At 41.1% G+C, this 21,012-nt stretch overlaps 1 protein-coding gene across 2 annotated transcripts in view; it reads left to right on the top strand.

The window, feature by feature from the left end:
- Positions 1–18,424, top strand: part of CLTCL1 (clathrin heavy chain like 1) — a 36,096-nt gene extending 17,672 nt beyond the window's left edge. For both annotated transcript variants that reach the window (XM_075719364.1, XM_075719365.1), the window contains 23 exons: positions 91–213; positions 953–1,090; positions 1,297–1,461; positions 1,874–2,054; positions 2,435–2,598; positions 3,353–3,478; positions 3,784–3,926; positions 4,549–4,783; positions 6,686–6,808; positions 7,229–7,374; positions 7,767–7,950; positions 8,654–8,846; positions 9,342–9,499; positions 9,595–9,759; positions 10,191–10,298; positions 10,655–10,822; positions 10,904–11,053; positions 11,883–12,014; positions 12,359–12,469; positions 13,050–13,220; positions 13,992–14,213; positions 17,200–17,275; positions 18,309–18,424. In XM_075719364.1, the coding sequence (XP_075575479.1) occupies positions 91–213; positions 953–1,090; positions 1,297–1,461; positions 1,874–2,054; positions 2,435–2,598; positions 3,353–3,478; positions 3,784–3,926; positions 4,549–4,783; positions 6,686–6,808; positions 7,229–7,374; positions 7,767–7,950; positions 8,654–8,846; positions 9,342–9,499; positions 9,595–9,759; positions 10,191–10,298; positions 10,655–10,822; positions 10,904–11,053; positions 11,883–12,014; positions 12,359–12,469; positions 13,050–13,220; positions 13,992–14,213; positions 17,200–17,275; positions 18,309–18,424 (3,498 nt within the window). The remainder of the gene's footprint in view (positions 1–90; positions 214–952; positions 1,091–1,296; positions 1,462–1,873; positions 2,055–2,434; positions 2,599–3,352; positions 3,479–3,783; positions 3,927–4,548; positions 4,784–6,685; positions 6,809–7,228; positions 7,375–7,766; positions 7,951–8,653; positions 8,847–9,341; positions 9,500–9,594; positions 9,760–10,190; positions 10,299–10,654; positions 10,823–10,903; positions 11,054–11,882; positions 12,015–12,358; positions 12,470–13,049; positions 13,221–13,991; positions 14,214–17,199; positions 17,276–18,308) is intronic.
- The last annotated feature ends 2,588 nt before the right edge of the window (positions 18,425–21,012 follow it).

Raw genomic sequence — 21,012 nt, 5'->3', positions numbered from 1 at the left:
GCAGTTTATAGTGCCTGTGCTAAAGAATCTGAACGCTTGAAAGATGTGTAAAGCTTCCCAGACATGCATGACTCTTTCTGAAATCTCTAGGTTGGCTATACCCCAGACTGGATCTTCTTACTGAGAAGTGTGATGAGAGTCAGTCCAGAGCAAGGCCTGCAGTTCTCTCAGATGCTGGTACAGGATGAGGAGCCACTGGCTAACATTAACCAGGTGATGCCTACAACAAGAGTACTGGTCTCTTTCTAGACAGAGGTAATAGCATAGTACCATTTTGGGGACTGGTAAGGCCAGTTCAGATCTCTAGCTGGCTTGGTTAGAAAAGTGACTAAACTATTCTAGTCAAGTTTGGTTACCATTAAGTCTTTAGAGGCAAGTGTGCTCTCAAGTTCTCGTGGAAGCTTTCTGGCTTACTACTGTAATATTGATAATGAATCTGCTACAGTCTTAGTCTAAGCAATAGAGTGTTACTGTCCTACTGCTGGCTTTAATGGAGCATACATTAACTCCTCACATGCAGAGAATTTACAGGAAGACAAACAAATAAGCCTGAGTGCTGGCTGCCAGTGGCCACTTCTGGTTAAATGAACAGAGAAATAAGGCAACAATTTCCATTTAATTGAAGCTATGTAGGATAAGTCTTAGCTTTTCTTGTAGCAACTATCCCAACAAGAGAGAAGGGATGGGATTTGCATGCTGTGTTAAACTAGAGTGGGTGGCAAAATCTGGCATAATAGCTCAAAGTAATGTGCTTCTTACATTCTAGAGAAAAAGAAAACAAAGTGTGAAACTTGTCTCTCTGTTACCATGGTAGTAATCCTATGAAAACAAAGGGAATAGAGCATGCTAGGTGCTGTGATGAGCTGCCTTTCTAGCCAGGCCATTAGTATGTACAGATAAATGTGCATGTGTGTATATAGACCCCCTTCTCTAACTGGATCAATCTCAACAGATTGTGGATGTATTCATGGAGAACAGTCTTATCCAGCAGTGCACATCCTTTCTGTTGGATGCCCTGAAAAATAACCGCCCTGCAGAAGGTCACCTTCAGACTCGTCTCCTGGAAATGAATTTGATTCATGCCCCACAGGTAAGACCTCTTAACCTAGTTCCTCCAGAAAGTGAAGCAGACACAGCAGTAGGCTTGTACAAGAATATGATGTCTGATACTGATATCTATAAGTAGTTTATCAGCATCAAAGACTACTAATGAGTCACTGCTGGGACTTTTCAACAATTTTTAGGCTGAGCTGCTGTGATTCTCTGATAGTCTGAATGTGAAATGTAACCTCCTAGGTTGCAGATGCCATTCTTGGAAACCAAATGTTTACACACTATGATCGTGCTCATATTGCCCAGTTGTGTGAAAAGGCAGGCTTGCTCCAGCGAGCTTTGGAACACTACACGGATCTCTATGATATTAAACGTGCTGTCGTTCATACTCACCTCTTGAATCCTGAGGTAAGTCTGTTGTACAGAGTAAGAAAGTGAAAGCTTAAGTAAAGCGAACACTCTTTAGCACTTCTGTAGCTGCTAAAATCCCTGCAGCTGCTATAAGATGGTTTGTAGGTACCAAAGTAGCACACATAGCTGTGATTCAAGAACACTTGTCCAGTTAATGATTAAACCATAATCCATACTTTTGATGGCTTAAATCTGACCTAAGTTTCCCAGGTGGGCATTTCAAATCTCACTTCCAAACTGCATTTTTGTAGTTGTAAAGATGGTGAGTGCATTTCTTTTTAAGTCTTTGGTCTTAGCGCATGGAAGTCTTCTCTCTAGTAGCTGGGGTAGAAACTTTGGCCAGTTGCCACATTTTAGAAGTCAGTCAAATCCTGTATAAGTTACTGAGTAAAATTTCTTCTCTTTGCAGTGGCTTGTGAACTTCTTTGGCTCTCTCTCAGTTGAAGACTCTGTGGAGTGTTTGCGTGCCATGCTGTCAGCCAACATTAGGCAAAACCTACAGCTCTGTGTGCAAGTTGCTTCTAAATACCATGAGCAGCTTGGTACCCAGTCTCTTGTGGAGCTTTTTGAATCTTTTAAAAGCTATGAAGGTACAGTATTAGAGGGAAGCAGCTTACTTGGAAGCACTACTTGATTGAAGCTAATAGTAAGGATTGTAGCTTTTATTGGAGAGGTACTTATCACATGGCTGGACCTTAGGAAGTATTTATCAAAGTGAGCTCATCACAGTGAGTTCTAGACGTAGCTTTGTTCTAGATAGTTTCTTAACCCTCTTGAGTAAACACCAGAAAGAAAGATGAAATGTGAAAAAGGTGGGGGGGGGAATCCTTCTGACTTTTCCTGCAGTTGAATGAAAGCTCCTTTCTCAGCAGGGTTTAACTAAGTCACAAGCTGAAGCCCGTAACAGCTTGTAAAAGCACTTGCTTTGCTTACCCTTCTAACTATGTTAAAAACATGTGACTCTTTCTAGGACTGTTCTATTTCTTGGGTTCCATTGTAAACTTCAGCCAGGATCCAGATGTTCACTTCAAGTACATCCAGGCGGCTTGCAAGACTGGTCAGATAAAGGAAGTGGAAAGAATCTGCCGTGAAAGTAACTGCTATAACCCTGAACGGGTGAAGAACTTTCTGAAGGTAAATATTCTGTCCAATGGATTGAGCAGTCCTCTATGTTTTGCTTAGCAGCAGAACTGCAGCCTTCTAATGAAGGGGAAGAAACAACTCAAGGTTTAGCTGGCATGGCTGCAAGTAGTCTACTGTGTAGCTGAAATAGGAGTCTGATCCTATTCCAGGCATATAATATGTTCCTCTAGGCTATCTCTGGGAAAACAAGCCCAAATTCACCATTCCTTTAAAACTAGACTGTATGATATAACTTGTACCAAACTCATCAATATGTTGTCACCTAACAATAGGTGAATCCAGCTTGGCAGCAGGAAAGACTATGCTGAAGTATTCAGCAGGAGCTTTCTCAAGGATATTGGCTAGGCAAAGCTTATTAAAATTGGAGTCAACCTGTACTACAACACTTTGCATGCTTTGTGACTGGTAAAATGGGATTTTAATACCACTTCATTTTGCATTGTTAAGTTCTTGGCCCAGCAACTGTCTTCTGAATTCCTAAGTGAATTGATAGTCATTTTGAAGCTAGAGATGTAGACCTAATGCGGCATTTCGTGAAGAGCCTAAACTTAAAACTCAACTGATAGACTGGCCACATGGTATTCATAGTGGGTAACTTGCTTTTGAAGTCAGTTGTCTGCTTGGCAGTCTTACATTTGAATGTATTGTGATTTCTGGTGTTAAGGGAACTTGGTCAGACTTTCCTGCTTTGAAAATGCTTCAACAAATGGTGGTTGCTTACTTTTTTTTCCCCCATGAAATACAGGAGGCAAAGCTCACAGACCAGCTTCCTCTGATCATTGTCTGTGATCGATTTGACTTTGTTCATGACCTGGTGCTCTACTTATATCGCAATAACCTGCAGAAGTATATAGAGATCTATGTACAGAAGGTAAGGGGAATCCAGTTTTAAGCTCTTGCTCTTTCCTTCCTTAGAAGGAATTTAACCTTTCAGTAAACTAAAGCAGAATCTGCTATGTCTCTCTTAGTGGAGAGGCTTTTCAATAAGCCTTTTGTCTATTACAAACCTGTAAGTGCAGTTTTTCATGGAATGTCTATACAAATGTGTTTAGTAACTTAAAATTCAGTGCTCTAAAGCATAGTTTAAATTGTTAACTAGATCTTCCCTATCTGGAAGACTGGGGGTGGGTTATTAGTAATGCTAATAACTGATTTAATAATGGTGGCTTATTCTAGGTGAATCCTAGCCGTATACCAGCAGTGGTTGGAGGACTTCTTGATGTGGATTGTTCTGAAGATGTCATTAAGAACTTGATCATGGTGGTTAGAGGCCAATTCTCAACAGATGAGCTGGTGGCTGAAGTGGAAAAAAGAAATCGGTAATGAAAATGCATCTATAGACACCAGTGTTGGGCTTCCCTGACCCTGGTATACACCCAGATTGAATTGGATGCAGTTTTGTTGAATGATACAATACTAATGTTGTTTTATGTTTCTTTATAGAAAAGCAGCTTAGATTTGCTAGTCAGTCTCTTGATTATTTGGGCCATATAGGAATGCCTGACAGCACTGCGTGATGAGTAACACAGCTTTTGAACACGTCCTGAACAGCCAACCATGGGATGTGCCTTTGGAGTAAATCTGGATAAAACTGTCTTGACAGTCGTCTTGTAGGCACACAGCAGCTTGTGTAATTAGTTTGTAGTTACCTGTACAATGAACAAATGGCTTTAAAAATGGCTTTAAGCATGAAAAACCAGCTAATAGAACAGGAGTTGAAAGGAAAGATTGCAAAGCTAGTGGCATCTGCAGCCTTCCCTGATGTTAAACTGCAGATCTGGCCTCCATTTAGTTAAGACTCATTAAAAATAACTGACTGGTGACCATCTACTTTTAAGTCTGACCAGTAGACTTGCTTGAAAGGAAGGCCAGGTATTAATGGGTAGCTGTCAAGCATACCTCAGTCTGACTTATAAACCTGAAATGTTTGCTTCTTCAAAGGCTTAAGTTGCTGTTGCCATGGCTTGAATCAAGGATTCATGAAGGCTGTGAAGAACCTGCGACTCATAATGCCTTGGCCAAAATCTACATTGACAGTAATAATAATCCAGAGCGGTTCCTTCGTGAGAATCCTTACTATGACAGCCGTGTAGTTGGCAAATATTGTGAAAAGAGGGACCCTCATCTGGCCTGCGTTGCTTATGAGAGGGGGCAATGTGATCTGGAACTCATAAAGGTTAGCAAAACTGCATTTATAAACATGTTAAAGAACTGCTTGCTGCCTGAAGTGGAAGCCTAGCTGGCTATTTGTCTAACACTTGCAGAATCCTGTCTTGCAGTCCCACTCAGGAGTTGGGTTAGGCAGGATTTTTTTTTATATGGAGACACTAACTTTTATGCTGATGAGAAGAACTCTTATGTTGTATCTCCAAACTAAAATTGTATAACTCTGCAGCTTTAAGGTACCATTCATGTGTTTCATCTCCTGATTCTGCTCAAAATTAAATTGTTTATTGGGCCCAGCTAATGAATATGCCTACTGTAAAACCTTTGTTAATTTGATTTTTTTTTTGAGCCTTGAGCACTTGATCAGCAGAAGGGATAGGCTGTCATCTAGCCTGACTCTACAGTAGGAGGAAAAGCTTCCCTGAAACTAGAACAGGGCTTGTAATTTTCCCTTAATTGTGGTTGACCCTTCGAGTTGCTCCAATACTGAACTAGAAATGAGGAAAATAAATGTTTACAGTCAAACTGCAAGGACTTATTCTGATAGCATTCCTCTCGTATGTTAAGCTTGTTGATTCCCAGAACCTCCCTCAGAAGTTCAAGGGCAAGTGAAATTGCCAGGGTTCTCCAAACACATCCTAGTCTCAAACTGAACACCAGAGAGCTTAATGCCAGATTGTAGTGCTTGTGGCTGCTGAGAAAGAAAACATTCTCCTCCTACCTGCACTTCCACACTAGTATATGCAAAGAATGTCAGCTGTGTAGGGGTAAGAACTAGCTTGTTTTGCCATGTTTGAAAGGAAGTAAACACTGTTCCCTGGCAAGGCCTGCCCTGTGAGTGTTAGAATGGTGGTATAATCTAGGCTTACTGCTGAAAGTGGATGACTTTCCAGCCTGCAGCAGCTATTTTTGAAGTAATACCTCCTCCGTAGCTATAAAAAAAAAAAAAAAAAAAAAAGGCTGGGTACATATGGCTTTTCTATTTCAGGATGTGAAGGTGGCTCTGAGTTGTTCTTTTGCTAGAAAACTTTGCTAAGATAAGCTTTAACATTCTGGTTAACCATAAAAACCTGTCAATACCAGTTTCTTCCTTGAAGTGATGTTCTGAGCAGGTGTTTCTGGTTATGGAGAAAAGATCTTCCTCCTGTAAGAATTATTCTTGACATTGTTGCCTCCTAGAAGAGGGCTCAACTCCTGCTTCTCAACTCCTAATAGATGTACAATGTAAAGCAAAATTGTGCTACTACTAATTTGCTTACAGCAAAGTACTTGAGATTGAAAGAGCTAATTCAGATACTAACAAAACATGACCTGTTGGTAGAAGATGGAATAAGCCTTCAGGTTTCTACTCTTCTAGTTGGAAACTGAAGCTAGTGATATTAATAGGATCATAACTCATAACTCTTCATTGCTGCACTTCTGTAGGAGACTTCACATTTATTCTGTACCCTTAACATTTTAACAGGGGAATCCAAGCCACTTGCTACTATGAACAAGTGTAAAGCTAATGACACTAAACACATAACCTATTCTAGCTTTAAATACCAGCACCATTCCTCAGTTCACTATTTAACACTGCCCAGGCAAGTGGCTCCTTTTCTAGATGTAAAACTTAAGTTCTTCAGGCTTCTGCAGGTCTTCACTTCAAACAGAAGCAAATAGTTACTGTGAAGCCACTCTCACAGTATTTGTGTGTCGGGCAAAACCAAGAGAAGCTATAGAAATTCTGCTGCAGACCTTCTCCATGAGCCTTCCAGATCAGAGGTTGGGTAAGAACTTGTCTGTGGCATTTAGCACTGGTCAGCAATTAGTTCTAGTCAGTCTTCTAGACTGTCCAATTCATAGCTAGCTAAACCTGTCTTGTGGTACTAACCCTTAACATTAATGCCAATATTTGTAACTTCTCCTTCAGGTCTGCAATGAGAACTCGCTGTTTAAGAGTGAGGCTCGCTATCTGGTACGCAGGAAGGACCCTGAGCTCTGGGCAAATGTTCTGGAAGAGAACAACCCATTCAGGCGGCAGCTTATTGACCAGGTACAGCACAAAGGTTAAACTTTCAGTACAAAGAGACCTCAGGATGTCTTAGAAACATTATTGAGCATTAAAGTAGCTGTCTTCCCCCACAAGGTCCCCTGAGGCCCCATCTCAACCATACAGAAATTTATAAGAGTTTGAGTGGCAGGTATTAACTCTGACCTTCATGGTCAGAAAATTTAGTTAGCAGTAGGATATTATTTCTGTTCTGTGGAGTGACCTACCTCTAGTGAATTTGCTTCCTATACAGACCCAAGGTGTGACTTTTAAAGCTATATCCAGTATAGAAGTAGCTCTTTCTTGCTGTCTGTGATGAAATACTCTCAAAGTTCTGAAGCCTTAATTTGTAGTTCACTGGAATGGGTTGGCAAGTGTCCCATTTGGGGAAAATACTTAATACTCTCCTGCCTTCGAATCCAGGTTGTCCAAACAGCTTTATCAGAGACACAGGATCCAGAGGAGGTTTCTGTAACTGTGAAAGCTTTCATGACTGCTGACCTGCCTAATGAATTGATTGAGTTATTGGAAAAAATTGTCTTGGATAATTCTGTATTCAGTGAACACAGGTAAGAGGAGAGCTTTGTCCACAAGTTTAGCTTATTCAGTGCCTTTGTTCAGGTTGTGAAGTGACCCAAGTTATTTGTGAGCCTCTTGGTTCTAGGACCTAAGCACTCTTAAACGTGTATAATCAGGTGAAACAGCAGAATTTAAAGTGCTCTGTGCTTTAAGAACAGAGCTCATTCACACTGTGCAGTTTGCAGTGATGCGTTGAGAGAACAGAATGCTGATATTGGTAAGCAGTTTCTTTTTGAAGGCAAATATCAGTGCTTCTCAATCTGGGGATGAAAGGTTGTTGCTAATGACAACAAGCAGGTGTATTTTTTGCATGTACAATACCTGTCACTTGAGCAGGTGTTACCATGAACTGCTTATAGCCTCTGCCCTCTGTTAACCAAAGGAATCTCCAGAATCTACTGATCCTGACTGCTATTAAGGCTGACCGCACTCGCGTGATGGAATACATCAATCGGCTGGATAACTATGATGCCCCAGATATTGCAAACATTGCCATCAGTAATGAGTTATATGAAGAAGCCTTTGCTATATTCAGAAAATTTGATGTTAATACTTCAGCAATTCAGGTGAGGCATGGTTCCTGTGTGAAGGTATAGAATGCTAGTAATAGAGAGAATGGGAAGTGTACTGTTATATTGATTCTCAAGGAGTGATTGTCACTTAAATCATTGAGACTTAAGAGTACAGTTCCCATATGATATCAAGTTGCAGGGAGAAGTGGGATTATGTGCAAAGAATAGCAAAACAGAGTCAAAATACTGACATCAGAGGCTGATCTGATCAAAGTAATCAAAAAATAGAATCATAGAATCATTTAGGTTGGAAAAGACCTTTAAGATCATCCAGTCCAACCATACACTACCAAGTCCACACTAAACCAATCAAGGGTAGACTAGATTAAACCGTGTCCCGAAGTGCTATGTCTACCCGTTTAGATGTCAGGGTGTTGTGTTATATGCTTGGGGGGTGTGTGCTGCATTTGTTTCAGAGTGGCTACCTTGGAGACTGATACTTGAAAGGTGCAGGAGAAGCAAATGCTGTTAGGCATTGTCTTTAGGCCAGCATTACTGACTTCTGTAAGGCAGAGGAGAAACAGTAGCAAGAAGAGTCTTATTCTTGCTGCCTCTACTTCATTGGACAGAAATGGCTGTTCTAAAAGCAGTTAGCTTCATATTGCTTACAAAGAACAGCATATGCACTTGAAGAGTTCTGTTAGAAGGACAATGTTACAAAGCTTTGATTTTAACTTGCAACTTCAATTTCAAACAGGTGCTGATTGAGCACATTGGCAACTTAGACCGTGCTTATGAATTTGCAGAGAGATGTAATGAACCAGCAGTATGGAGCCAGCTAGCCAGAGCACAGCTCCAGAAGGATTTGGTGAAAGAAGCCATTGACTCCTATATAAAGGCAGATGATCCATCTGCATACATGGAAGTTGTTCAAGCAGCTAATAGAAATGGTAAGGCAAAGCATCCTCAAACTTAAGATTGTTTGGATATGAGCTAGGTTATTGCATCTACATCAAGCAGCAGGGATTCTTGAGCCTTAGGGGTTATGTTTCAGAGGAAATGGGAGCAGTCAGTATATGGAATGGATGAGTCAATGTTTAGTGAGATTCCTGTCAACAGGCTTGTCTGTGTTGCTATGCCAAAGATAGACCTTCATGTGGAGATAATTTGGACTGTTACCATCTAAAATATAGCCAAGTATAATGTATTCATTTAGCTGTATGTGGCAGAATTGCTTGCCAACTGGATTGTAGAATAGTTGCAGGAAGTTCAACCTTATGTGAAGGTGACTTCGTCTTTAGCAGGGAATTCATTTATGCAAATGGCTTGGTATCATGGTGGAGGAGATCCTTGAAACTACTAGGGAAAACTGTGCCTAAGGTGGGCAAGGTAAGCAATACACAATGATTAAACAGAGGACCTTAAATATCTCTTATCTCTTTAAGATAACTGGGAGGACCTAGTCAAGTTCCTACAGATGGCCAGGAAGAAGGCTAGAGAGTCTTATGTAGAGACGGAACTTATTTTTGCTCTGGCAAAAACTAATCGTCTGTCAGAACTGGAGGAGTTTATTAGTGGCCCTAATAATGCCCATATACAACAGGTATGTCTTGATCCATAGCTCCCATGTATGACTTGCTGCTTAGCTGACTCCCAATTCTTGCTGTTACCCTTGTTTACCTTGGACTCCTGATGCAGGTTGGTGATCGCTGTTATGAAGAGGGGATGTATGAAGCAGCAAAACTACTCTATAACAACGTATCTAACTTTGCTCGCCTGGCATCTACCTTGGTGCACCTTGGAGAGTATCAGGCGGCAGTGGACAGTGGCCGCAAAGCCAACAGCACAAGGACTTGGAAAGAGGTAACTTAAACTCCTGTTTTTAATAGTCTGCAGAATGTGCTCGACTGTTGCTTCTGAGCATGTTGCTCTGGAGCATAATTGGACTCCTTTGCTCTGTCAGTAATGTGGGAATTAAAGAAGAGTTAACTAGTAACTCATCTACAACTAGCTCTGATAGTAGCTTGCTAACTGTTTCTAGCCACAGAGTATATTTGTAGCTTTATAAGCTGTTCTCTTGCCCAAGCTAATAAAGCTTAATTACAAAATGGTGTAAAACTAATGTCAGATATTTTAATTCTAGAGCAAGCATTATGGAAATACTTATTTGGAACCATATGTAAGCCTCAAATTTGGTGAAGCTTTGCTAATTAACTTTCCCTTTCATATAAGGAGATTAAGTAAGCATTGCAGTATTCTCCTGTTAACTGACTTTTTGCCAACTCTCATTACAGGTATGCTTCGCCTGTGTGGATGGAAAAGAATTCCGTTTGGCACAGATCTGTGGTTTACACATAGTCATCCATGCTGATGAACTTGAAGAGCTGATCAGTTACTATCAGGTTAGATCACTGTTAGTCTCCTAGAAGACTTTAGACAGCATACTTGTATCTGCTAGTAAGGTGGTCACAGATAAAACCTGATACCCTGTGGTGCTGATCTTTAAATTCACATTCTTCCTCCATCTCCATTTCCAAATAGCTGCATGCATTTTTTTCTGTAGTAAGTGGAAGGGTGATAGCTTTCACTGTCCTTTCTTTCACAATTCTATTGCCTCATTGGAGTTATGTCTTACAATACTAAGCACTCTCATTTGGAGAGAAAAGTATGTTGAATTCAAGTAAATATGCATTTTGGCAAGCTTTAAGTGCTAGTTGGTCATGAATTTGCAATCAATCCTTATTTTCCTAACATCCAGGATCGTGGCTACTTTGAAGAACTGATTGCCCTTCTGGAAGCTGCTTTGGGCCTAGAGCGTGCTCACATGGGAATGTTTACTGAACTTGCCATCTTATACTCCAAATTCAAGCCTCAGAAAATGAGGGAGCATCTGGAGCTCTTCTGGTCTAGAGTTAATATTCCAAAGGTATGCAATAAGGTAGCTATACTGCAAGTGAAGTTGGGAAGCTGTCAGTGAATCAAACTGATTGATTTCTTGCCTTATCAGGTGCTCAGAGCTGCAGAACAGGCTCATCTCTGGGCAGAACTTGTATTCCTCTATGACAAGTATGAGGAGTATGACAATGCAATAATTACTATGATGAATCATCCCACTGATGCCTGGAAAGAAGGGCAGTTTAAAGACATAATTGCCAAAGTAAGTAACTAGTTAACTGAATCAGTGCTGAGAGTTTCTTTCAGAACAGAGGCAAAAATGCACAACAGAATTGCTGTTTAGAAAATGAGTTTGCTTAAGCTACTACTCAGTTTTCCTGCTGTACTTAAAACAACTTCTGATCAGTTTAGCACAAGAATTAATTTAATCTTATAGCCTTTGTTTTCTGCTGTGCAGCCCATTCTAGTGAGTGGCAGCAGCTAGCACAGGATGTTTTCAGAGACTGCTCAAGATCACAGGACACAAGCAAGAGGCGTAACCTCCTTAATACCTTTGAGCTGACTGCTGTCTGAGTCCAAGGCTGTGACTGTTCTTGAAAGATCTCTGCAAATGTTTTCAGCTGTTTCAGTGGGAGAATTGCAGTGGGCAGTCCCATGAATGCAGCAGATAATAGTGAATTGATGAATAGTTAGACAAGATTTGAGACTGAACGCATTCTTATTGGTCTTATGGGTTTCAAGGCAACAACTTAGACTGGTTAAGACTACAGTCTTTACTGGCTTTCAGAGTTCAACAAACGGGCACATTAACTCTAGTGGGCTGCCTGTGCCAGGATCTCTTGATTGTGGATGGGTTAGAGTGGGCTTGTACTACCCCTGATAGCTCGTGACTTCACTGTCTGGCAGCAGATGGCACAAGAAGCAGTCATAAGATTGAACAAGAATTCTGTATGTAAGTGTAACACTTCTGGCCTCTATAAGGAAACTTAAGCTTTTATTTAAGAGTCAGATAAAACTTGTGCTAAGGGATCCAAACTAAGCACCTTCGGCTTACTTGTGTTTGAAGTGCTAACTAGTGTCTAACCATGCAGGTGGCTAATGTGGAGCTGTACTACAAAGCTTTGCAGTTCTACTTAGACTACAAGCCTCTGCTTATCAATGATCTCCTGCTTGTATTATCTCCACGACTGGATCACACCAGGACAGTCAATTTTTTTTCAAAGGTGAGTTTGGGAGATGGTAGATGAATAAGAAATTCTCTTGCTCAAGTTAAGATACTCCAGTCTCTGGCTGGAAAAAAGGGTTGACATCTGTCAGGTGTCTTTGCCTCCAGTATAAAGCACTGAGAAGCAGCCCAATCCTGGCTTGATATGGGAAACACTGGAAGAGTTAGCATAACTGGCCTAGGAGGCTGTTTTATTTTACTTCTGGAAATACAAGGTGCTTTGTCTGAAGGGTCCTGACAGTAAGCACAAACTCTTGTAATAACAAGTGGGAACCTGTTTCAGGAGTATGAAGCATTGGAATTGGTATGCTTAACCTTGTATTGGAATCATTTTAATTCTAGGTTAATCGGCTACTACTAGTAAAGCCTTATCTACGTTCAGTCCAGAACCACAACAACAAAGGAGTTAATGAAGCTCTAAACAACCTTTTAACAGAGGAGGAAGATTACCAGGTGAGCCCCACAAGACAGATTGCTAGGCCTGAAGGATGCTCTTCTTTCTCCAACAAAAAGAGGCCATAGTTTGGTTGTTCCCCATCTGACACAGAGTAATTCCCTTGTACAGAATATAACCTCTTCAGTGCAACGGTAGTGGGGCTGGAATCAGACCTTTTGCAGGCAGGAGTCTTGAGACACTGATTTGCAAAAAAAGCAGATGCCATAGTTACTTCTCTCAGAACAACACACTTCATAAAGATCTATATTAGTTATGTATTCTCTGGGCAACACTTCTGTAAACAGATTTGCTTCTGGCCCCATAGGTTGCTGTTTGGAAGACATGCTTTGTCTTCTTAAGGTAACTAGCTTTTCTCTTCTGTCAAGTGAAGTCAGTATGACTGAGTTAACATCTTGCTCTGTTAAAAATCATCTTTTGGAGAGATGCATGAAATAGGCAGGGTAAACAAGCTGTAGCCATGGTATCAACATCCAGCTGGCAGAACCTAAACACTTGTGCACCATGCTTAGATGCTTCTCTTCGTAGTTCTTGCCTACTACCATCTGGAAGCATGTGTAACAATTCTCTCTCAAACAGGGTTTGAGAGCTTCCATTGATGCCTATGACAACTTTGATAACATAACATTGGCTCAGCGTCTGGAAAAGCACGAACTAATTGAATTTAGGCGTATTGCAGCATACTTGTATAAGGGTAACAACCGTTGGAAACAGAGTGTGGAGCTATGCAAGAAAGACCGTCTGTATAAGGTGAGTTAATGCAGCCTTTCTCCCTGACTGTCAAAAAGAAGTCTGAGCTATGAAGCATAGATCTCTTGGATACTGAATGTGTTTCGTTAGTTTCAAATCTGGAGTTCTAATTAGCCTTAGCCCTTCACTTGAAGTTTAAGGAAAGACTCCTAGAGCACAAGTGTTTGCATTTCAATGCATGTCTTAAATCTAATTTCATAACGTTATCCTGTACTTGGAGATCTGTCTGTATCAATCAATGGCATTTGTACAGTTTTCTGTATGAGATGGAGCATCCTCCATAAAACAGAAGACTTATGCCCTTGTTAGGGTACAGATGAAACATGATTACAATGGTATAGTCTTCGAGCCTATGGTGAGTTCACAGTTTTTGACTATTCTGTAAGAGAGCTGGCAAACAGTCTTCTGTCTTGATGCAAGCAGTTGATGCAATAATCTCTTCTGCTCTGGGTAACCCTTAGTATCTAATGGTGAGGTAGGTGGGATACTGGAAAGGTTGCTTACCTGGTTACAAAACAGCAAAATCTCACAGGCCACTTCAAGTCCTTAAAGAAGGCCTGTTAATACAAGTATCTGGGTTGCCTCAAAGTAAGAGGACTTAACTGAGTGTGTGTACAATAACTTGGCTCCTACAGAACATGCCTGGCATTGTTAAAGACTTCATGGTACGCCAAATACCTGGCTTATCTAGGTAGCAATAACGTGCACATAAGGTGTAGAGCAAGATGCTGACAGGCAAGGGTGAAACTTAACTGTTGTTCTTTTCTGTAGGACGCTATGCAGTATGCTGCAGAGTCCAAAGATGCAGAACTAGCTGAGAAGCTGCTTCAGTGGTTCCTGGAAGAAGGCAAGCAGGAATGCTTTGCAGCCTGCCTTTTCACATGTTATGACTTGCTGCACCCAGATGTAGTCCTTGAGTTGGCATGGAGGCATAACATCATGGACTTCGCAATGCCTTATTTCATCCAAGTGATGAGAGAGTACCTTACCAAAGTGAGTATTGCATAGGCTGAAAAGTTAAGACTTCTAGTCCGCTGGAAGATTAGCATTATACAAACCAGAGCTCTTTGCATGCATTTGGAATATTGTTGTTCTTCATAGACCAGGTCTTCTAGGAAGTTCTGTGGGTTTAATCACTTCAGGCTAGCTAGCAGAATTTATAAATAGATGCCTTGGGACTTGAAAGAGGTCTAGTTAAACTTTTGCTTTTAACAGTGGACATAAGCAACTGTGTGCATTTTGGAGCAGCTCCATAGTTGATGAAGCTGAAGACTTGGTGGGGACAACCTGCATAACTATTTCATGTAACTCTGAAAGTGCTCTGTTTTCTTGTTACAGAGAACATAACTTTTGAATAACTAATAGTACAGAGTATTCCTACATCAGTCATAGAAGTAGACTGCTGAAGATTTTTTTAAAATGGAAAACAGAACTTTAGATGCGTAGTCTGGCTGTACAATGCTGATACCAATAGCTAGTCCTCAACTGAGAACGAAGAGAGATTCTGATCGTGTGTGGTCCTGAAATGCTTGTCTCAACCAGCTCTAAGATGCTAAGCTAAGATACTTCCTTAGAAGGCTCTAGGGTTGCATAGGACATCACAGTAAAGAACTTAATTAAAATGAGTAATCTAAAAGTGACTGCTTCAGGTTGCCTCTAATCAGTCATGTTAAGTATTCCCCTCTGAATTTTCTTACAGGTTGATGGGCTGTTCTATAAGGTGACACTCTGATTTCAAACTCTTTGTGTTCATTTGTGTCCCTCAATATCCTAGGATTCTTTTACAGGAATCTAGCTGTAGCTTCTGCCAGAAGAGCAGTGTAATTTAGCTCTAACTCATTTCCTGTTCACTTTCTAATGCTAAAAGGATAACTATTTACAAGCAACTTGAAAATCCAACCAGACTCTGCTCCTCTCTGTGGGAAACAGAAGCAAGTGATTGAGGAGGACTTGCGTGTTTGGGCTCCTGTTCCACTATATTACAGATATCTTGTGGCAGGGAGGATGTTGTTCATAAGTAAACAAAAGCAGGTGCTGTGTAACAGGATGTGTTCTAAATGCAAATTGCTTGTTATGCTGTAAATTACTGAAGTCTGCAGTCTTTCAGGCATGGTGAGTTTGAATAGTGGCATAAAGCTTCTGTAAAATTCTTGCCTGTTAGTATGATGAAAGTACTTGCACAGATCTTAAACTCCTCCTCCTCGTATTCCACTGAGGAGAAACTTGCTACACAAGTTCACCCATAGTCTTCCATGTGAGGTTTAGGTCTAAGATCATGGTTTTTAAACTGCTGGTTGGATTTACAAGTAATCACATGTACTAAATATGGGATAACTTGCCAGAAGGGAAATCTGCATGGTGAAACTGGTTTACGGTGAAACTAATTTAGTCTGAATTAACTGCAAAACATGGAATTAGAGAATGGGCTTTATAAATGTGGTATGTCTAAAATTGTCATGTAACTAACTTCAAAAGTACAAAAAATGGACTAGTTTATCAGCAGGGTGTGTATGTCTTCCAGAACTTACCTTTCTTATGCATAAAAAGGTGTTAAAGCACAGAATAGCCTATGTCCCAGAAAGGGCCAGGCATACAAAGTATGATAACACCAATGTGGAAACCTTTGGACAACTTCACTTCTAGGCAGCAAAATCAGGCAGATATTTAGGCTTTCCTGGAGAGCTGCTCTTGTCCCGTCTTCAGGATATCTGCTCTCAGCATGCTTGCTGCTTCTCCAACAGGGGGAGTAACTGCACTTTTGTTCAAATTCCGTAGTGTTTTATGGGCAGTAAAGAGGGAAGTCTAATCTAAGAGAGAGTGGGAATCCCAGGTCATAAGTAGAGCAATACAACTAGTTTGAAACTGGTAGCTGTCAATTGCTTTGATCCATAGTAATATGGATAGTATTTGTAACACAAATACTTAGTGTTATCCTGAAGAGCTGTTAGGCTGACAGCTATAAATGAACCAATTAAAGACCTGCTGCCACTCAAGTTATTAATTTGAGTTGCAAACTTCAGAAACTCCAGGAAACTGTTAAACACCACACCTAGATAACATCTCTAAAGTATGAGACCCCTCTTGCAGCACTTCTCAGACCAGATATGATTCTTGCAGTAGGAAAGGATGATGCTGAAATACAGCATTGGGCTAAATGTAGGTTTGCCCAGGATGTTAGTACTGCCTGTATCTGGATGTGAAGCTGTGTGATTTTTATGCCTTGCAGTCTCCAGTCTCAGTGGTTCTCTTACGGAAGATGTAACTTGTTAAACCTGAGAGAAGGAAGGTACTGTTGCCTTCTCAGATTGCTTCCCCGCGCCCCCAATTCAAAGTTGTGTTCAGGGCTCTGCATTACTATAGCACTTCCACAAATGTGTTTAGCATCAGCAGAGCTTTATTTGGCACAACACTGGGATCTGTATAAAGCTGATACTACTAGACCACTTTCCATGATGGTTCTAGTGGTTTCCTCTAAAAGGAGTCTGTGTGAATACTAATGCAGTTTAAACCAGTACTCTGCAGCCCAGGTTAGGCTGTAGTCCTAGATAAGATCAAACTTCATGGGTCTGGAATATTTACAACTATCCGGGCCCTATCATTGAAGAGGAGAGGGATTGCATGTTAATAGATAATTGTAGATTAGGGCCATTTGAGATGATGCTTGGAACTGCAGTCTGATGGGCTTGTTTTCTGGGACATAGTTAACAGTGACTAGAATAGGGTTCCAAAACGTGCTTCACTTGAAGGTAATGATGATCTCAGCCGTGTTTGACAGCTATTGTTTATTGCAATAGACCTAAAGCAATTGGGAGGGCAGGTTTACAACATAGCTTGCTGGGAACATGCAGACTTTTGTAGTCTCCAACTTGGACTAATAAAAGGAGCACTTGATAGCTAAGGTACCAGGCATGAAAAGCTTCACATGATGGTGTAATTCCTAGACAAGGCCTTCATACATCTCCTGTTCGCTTCAATGTAGGTGGATAAACTTGATGCTTCTGAAAGCCTAAGAAAAGAAGAGGAACAAGTAACTGAACCCACTCCAATAGTATTTGGTAGGTGAAAGACTTGGTTTTAATTGATTACCTATTATGACTCTGGTCTCTCTTTGTGGAGGTAACTTAAATGACTACCTCCAGTCAAAGCAAACTGGTTTCAACTAGATAGCAAAATGGTTGTCTCTGCTAGATGAACTGCATAAGTTGTTGAAGTGACATCTCACTCTTACAGTACTTCTACACTTCAGCTAAAGTATTGCTCCTCTTACATGGCTCAGAACTCTAGCTTAGGAATAGTCTTTCAGTATGGTAACAGGACAGGGAACACCAAGGTGTGCACAACCCCGGGAATAACTTACAGAGCATGCAAATTCCTCCTGTTATTCCTGTCTAAGAGGAATGTGTCTGCCTTCTGCTCTTCCAAGTAGAAAGGCAGACTGGCTTTCTAGCTCACCCATTTTAAGACACGTGCAGCCAAAAAACCATGGCTGTCCTCAAGTGCGCTGCTATTTTAGAAGCCCTTCTGAAGAGGCATTCTGCTAACAAGCACCTAGAAGTGGCTGGTAAGGGAAGGATGTGACTGGTTCTCACTGTCTGATGTGAATGTTAACCTGAATTTAACATATGCATGAGGCACGTGTGCTCCTAGTGATGAAGACGAATCTGCCAAGGTATGTTTGGGCCTTTTGCAGCACTCTCCAGACTGTGAGACCTAACAGACCTAACTATTTGCTTGAATTGCTTTACTTTTCAGTTCTGACCATGCATGGGTTAAATAGTATCAGTTTGTTTGGCTTTCAGTATGGTCTCTTCAAAACAAGCCAGGTTTGTCATGCCCTCAAGATCAGTTGATACTTATCTTCCCTCTGAATCCTGCCTTGCTTTTGTAGTTTTCCGGTAGCAAGAGCAGATGGCCTAGGCGCCCACCCTGTCGTGCATGTTGAGTAATAGTGTGACTCGCTAGTGTATGCTTGCACAGTGGCTGATTCTTAGCTAAAAGCCTAATAATTCTGTCCCATAGTACAGTTAACATTAGGGAAGCTTGGTTCTTAAACTAACTCTTTTTTTTTTTTTTCTCATGCTTTTATAGGCCAGCAGTTGATGTTAACAGCAGGTCCCAGTGCAGTACCTCCCCAGGCAAACTTCCCATACGGATACACAGCACCAGGATTCACCCAGCCGCCTGTTTATGGTTTCAATATGTAACTAGCTCTCTGACAGACCTTCACTGTCTCTGTTCTCTTCCTTCCCGTCCCTTTTTAACTTCTCCAAGAAGTGTACAATGGTCCTAAAGGCACAGATGACCTTCTGTTGGCTGAACACACTTGCTGCCCAGCTAAGTGAGGAGACTTCAACGGGATGCCTGTTACTGTTATTTATTGATTATTGTCCGGTTACATTTCAACCTCTGAAAGGCAGCTTTTGTTAATGACATTGTGAGACTCTTGTCTGAAGTTAAGGCACTATTTCACTAACTCATATAGCAATAACTGCTTGAGGCCAGGGGGAAGAGAGCATATTTTTCTTTCTTTTGCAAAGCCCATTGAAGGCAGCTGGGAAATTGCCTGGCACCAAGTTGTTAAAGCTTTAGCTGAAGCTACTGAAGTAGCAGGGTTGTTAACAATTCAGTGAAGCATCTCGTTAATAATGAATTGTTGAAAGCTTGTGTACATCTGACTACCCCATTTTATTTGCAGTCTTATGTGCAAAAGAAAATGGGCTTTCTAATATTTGTGCTCTGAATGTTTAGAGGAATATTGGGAAAGTTTCTTTATCTGGACAGTAATGCTGTTGGGGTTCAATGCTGTTGGAGTCTGTTCTATATTTTCTGAAGCAGATCTGAGACTTGAAGAAAATAAATCTTCTCATGCCAGAGAGCAAACACTTCCCAGATCCTTTTTGTTTAACAAGAAGAGAGCATGTTACTTGTTGACGTTAAATGGTACTAAAGAAAACCTCAGCTATGTGTGGCAAGTGAACATAGGAGTGTGCATGGGCTGCCAAAGTACTAGAGATGCAAGAGCACAGTGTCAGGGTTGGGGAGGGGGACACACTGCTAAAATATTGAGGCAGTAGGGAGGGCCATAATCCTGACTTTTTATTTGCACCTTTAATTGATTCTGGCATTGGCTTCCTGCCACACCATGTTCTGACCCTGTCTGGTGGGCAGAGTCAGCACCACCTGAATTAACAGGGTGCAGGGACTCAGTTCTGCTATGCTGCAGTAGTATCAACGGCGTGTCCATCACCCACCTCTTTCTTCGAGAATGCCAACAGGGATGTATTATTACTTTGTGCCACTCTTCAAATACATGTATCATTAACGTTTTATGTACTTAGATAACAATGTATAATTTATGGTTATGAATCTTGTGCTAATCTTGAATATTATAAAAGTCCAACTATAAATGTAAAACTGCAGTATCCACTGTGTGGTTCTAGTCTTAATATCTTGGGGGTGGGGACTGGTTAGTAGTAATACACTACCACTAATAGCATCAGGTTTTGTAATCTGACAACTAAGGATGCCAGGCGGGGAAAAAGGGAAACTTGTGCCAAAGCACCTAACATAGATGGCTTAGCAATTAACTTAAAAGGGAGTTGCGGTCTCTTCACTGGATACATCAGCACACTGTCATGTGTGGAGGTCATGCTGCAGGAGGCAGTCACATGCTTACATGCCTTCCTTCACAGGACTGGAAAAGCTTCAGTCCTGTGCTGTGGGAGATGCTGCAGGTAGTGTCTTCTCCACTAAAATATGTTAATAGAGAAGCAGTAGTGGTAAGCTACACCTTTTCCTACTGAATTCTACTTGAACAGGGCAAAACATCTTTAAATGCCAACCAGTAGAGACTGCCAGGGTTGTGAAATCAGTAACAGCTGACTATGCTTTGGCACAATTCAACTACTATATTGTCTCCCTTGGTCACTGCACTGTGATAGCAATGGCAAAGAGATGCAGTGTCCACCTTCCTGATACAGGCCAGAGTACTCCAAGTGTACTCCAGTACCATACTGACCTCAGTTCTGTACTGATCAGCACTCAACAGCTCGGCTTGAAATACTGAGCAGCTAATGAGTTCAAGCAAATCTGCACTCTAACCAGACTTAATCCTAGCAGGAATTAGCCAGGTAGCATGCTATTTTCCAAATAGTATTTATATTTTGTAACTAGTTCCTTGTGGGTCAAAAGGAATTTGGGTGAGGCAGCTGGAACTGAAGTCCACCTCTAGGATTAGTATGACTGTAGGAGTTTCCTTCCTCTCAGCTTGAAAACTTGCTGTGACTTTATAGCACAATTACAAGCTGATGGTGGGATACAGTGAACTGCTAGATTAAATACTAGAAGAGCTCATGACCTGTCGAATTGAGCTAGCCTAGGGATCCTTAATAGCTGCAGTCTAGAAATCTAATTACAGGAATGACTGAGTTCTCAAGGAAAGCAAAAGCGGCCTGCTCTGATGAATAGTCTTGCTTTAGTTGCTCTCCTGGTATCTTAAGTGCTTGCGAAGAATAATGGCTTTTATAAATTTTGTGATCTTGCTTCTAAAATGTATCTGGAAACACATACTCCCTGCCATTACAGTGCAGCTGTACCTAAAATGTGGAACAAACTCTTGCATACCAGAGTAGTTCACTGTTTCTTTAACAATTAAGTCATTCTCAGCAGGAGCTAACCCCTCTTTTAGTGGGTTAAGTGGAGGACCTAATCCAGTTTATGAAGTTGTAGTGTCCATCCAAGTTTTTGAAAACTTGAATAAGATTTTTTTTTTTTCAGAAAACCTCTTTTAAGA

This window comes from Pelecanus crispus, chromosome 11 (assembly GCF_030463565.1).
Source record: "Pelecanus crispus isolate bPelCri1 chromosome 11, bPelCri1.pri, whole genome shotgun sequence".
Classification (NCBI taxonomy): Eukaryota; Metazoa; Chordata; class Aves; order Pelecaniformes; family Pelecanidae; genus Pelecanus; species Pelecanus crispus.
This window is presented reverse-complemented; position numbering and strand designations above follow the sequence as displayed.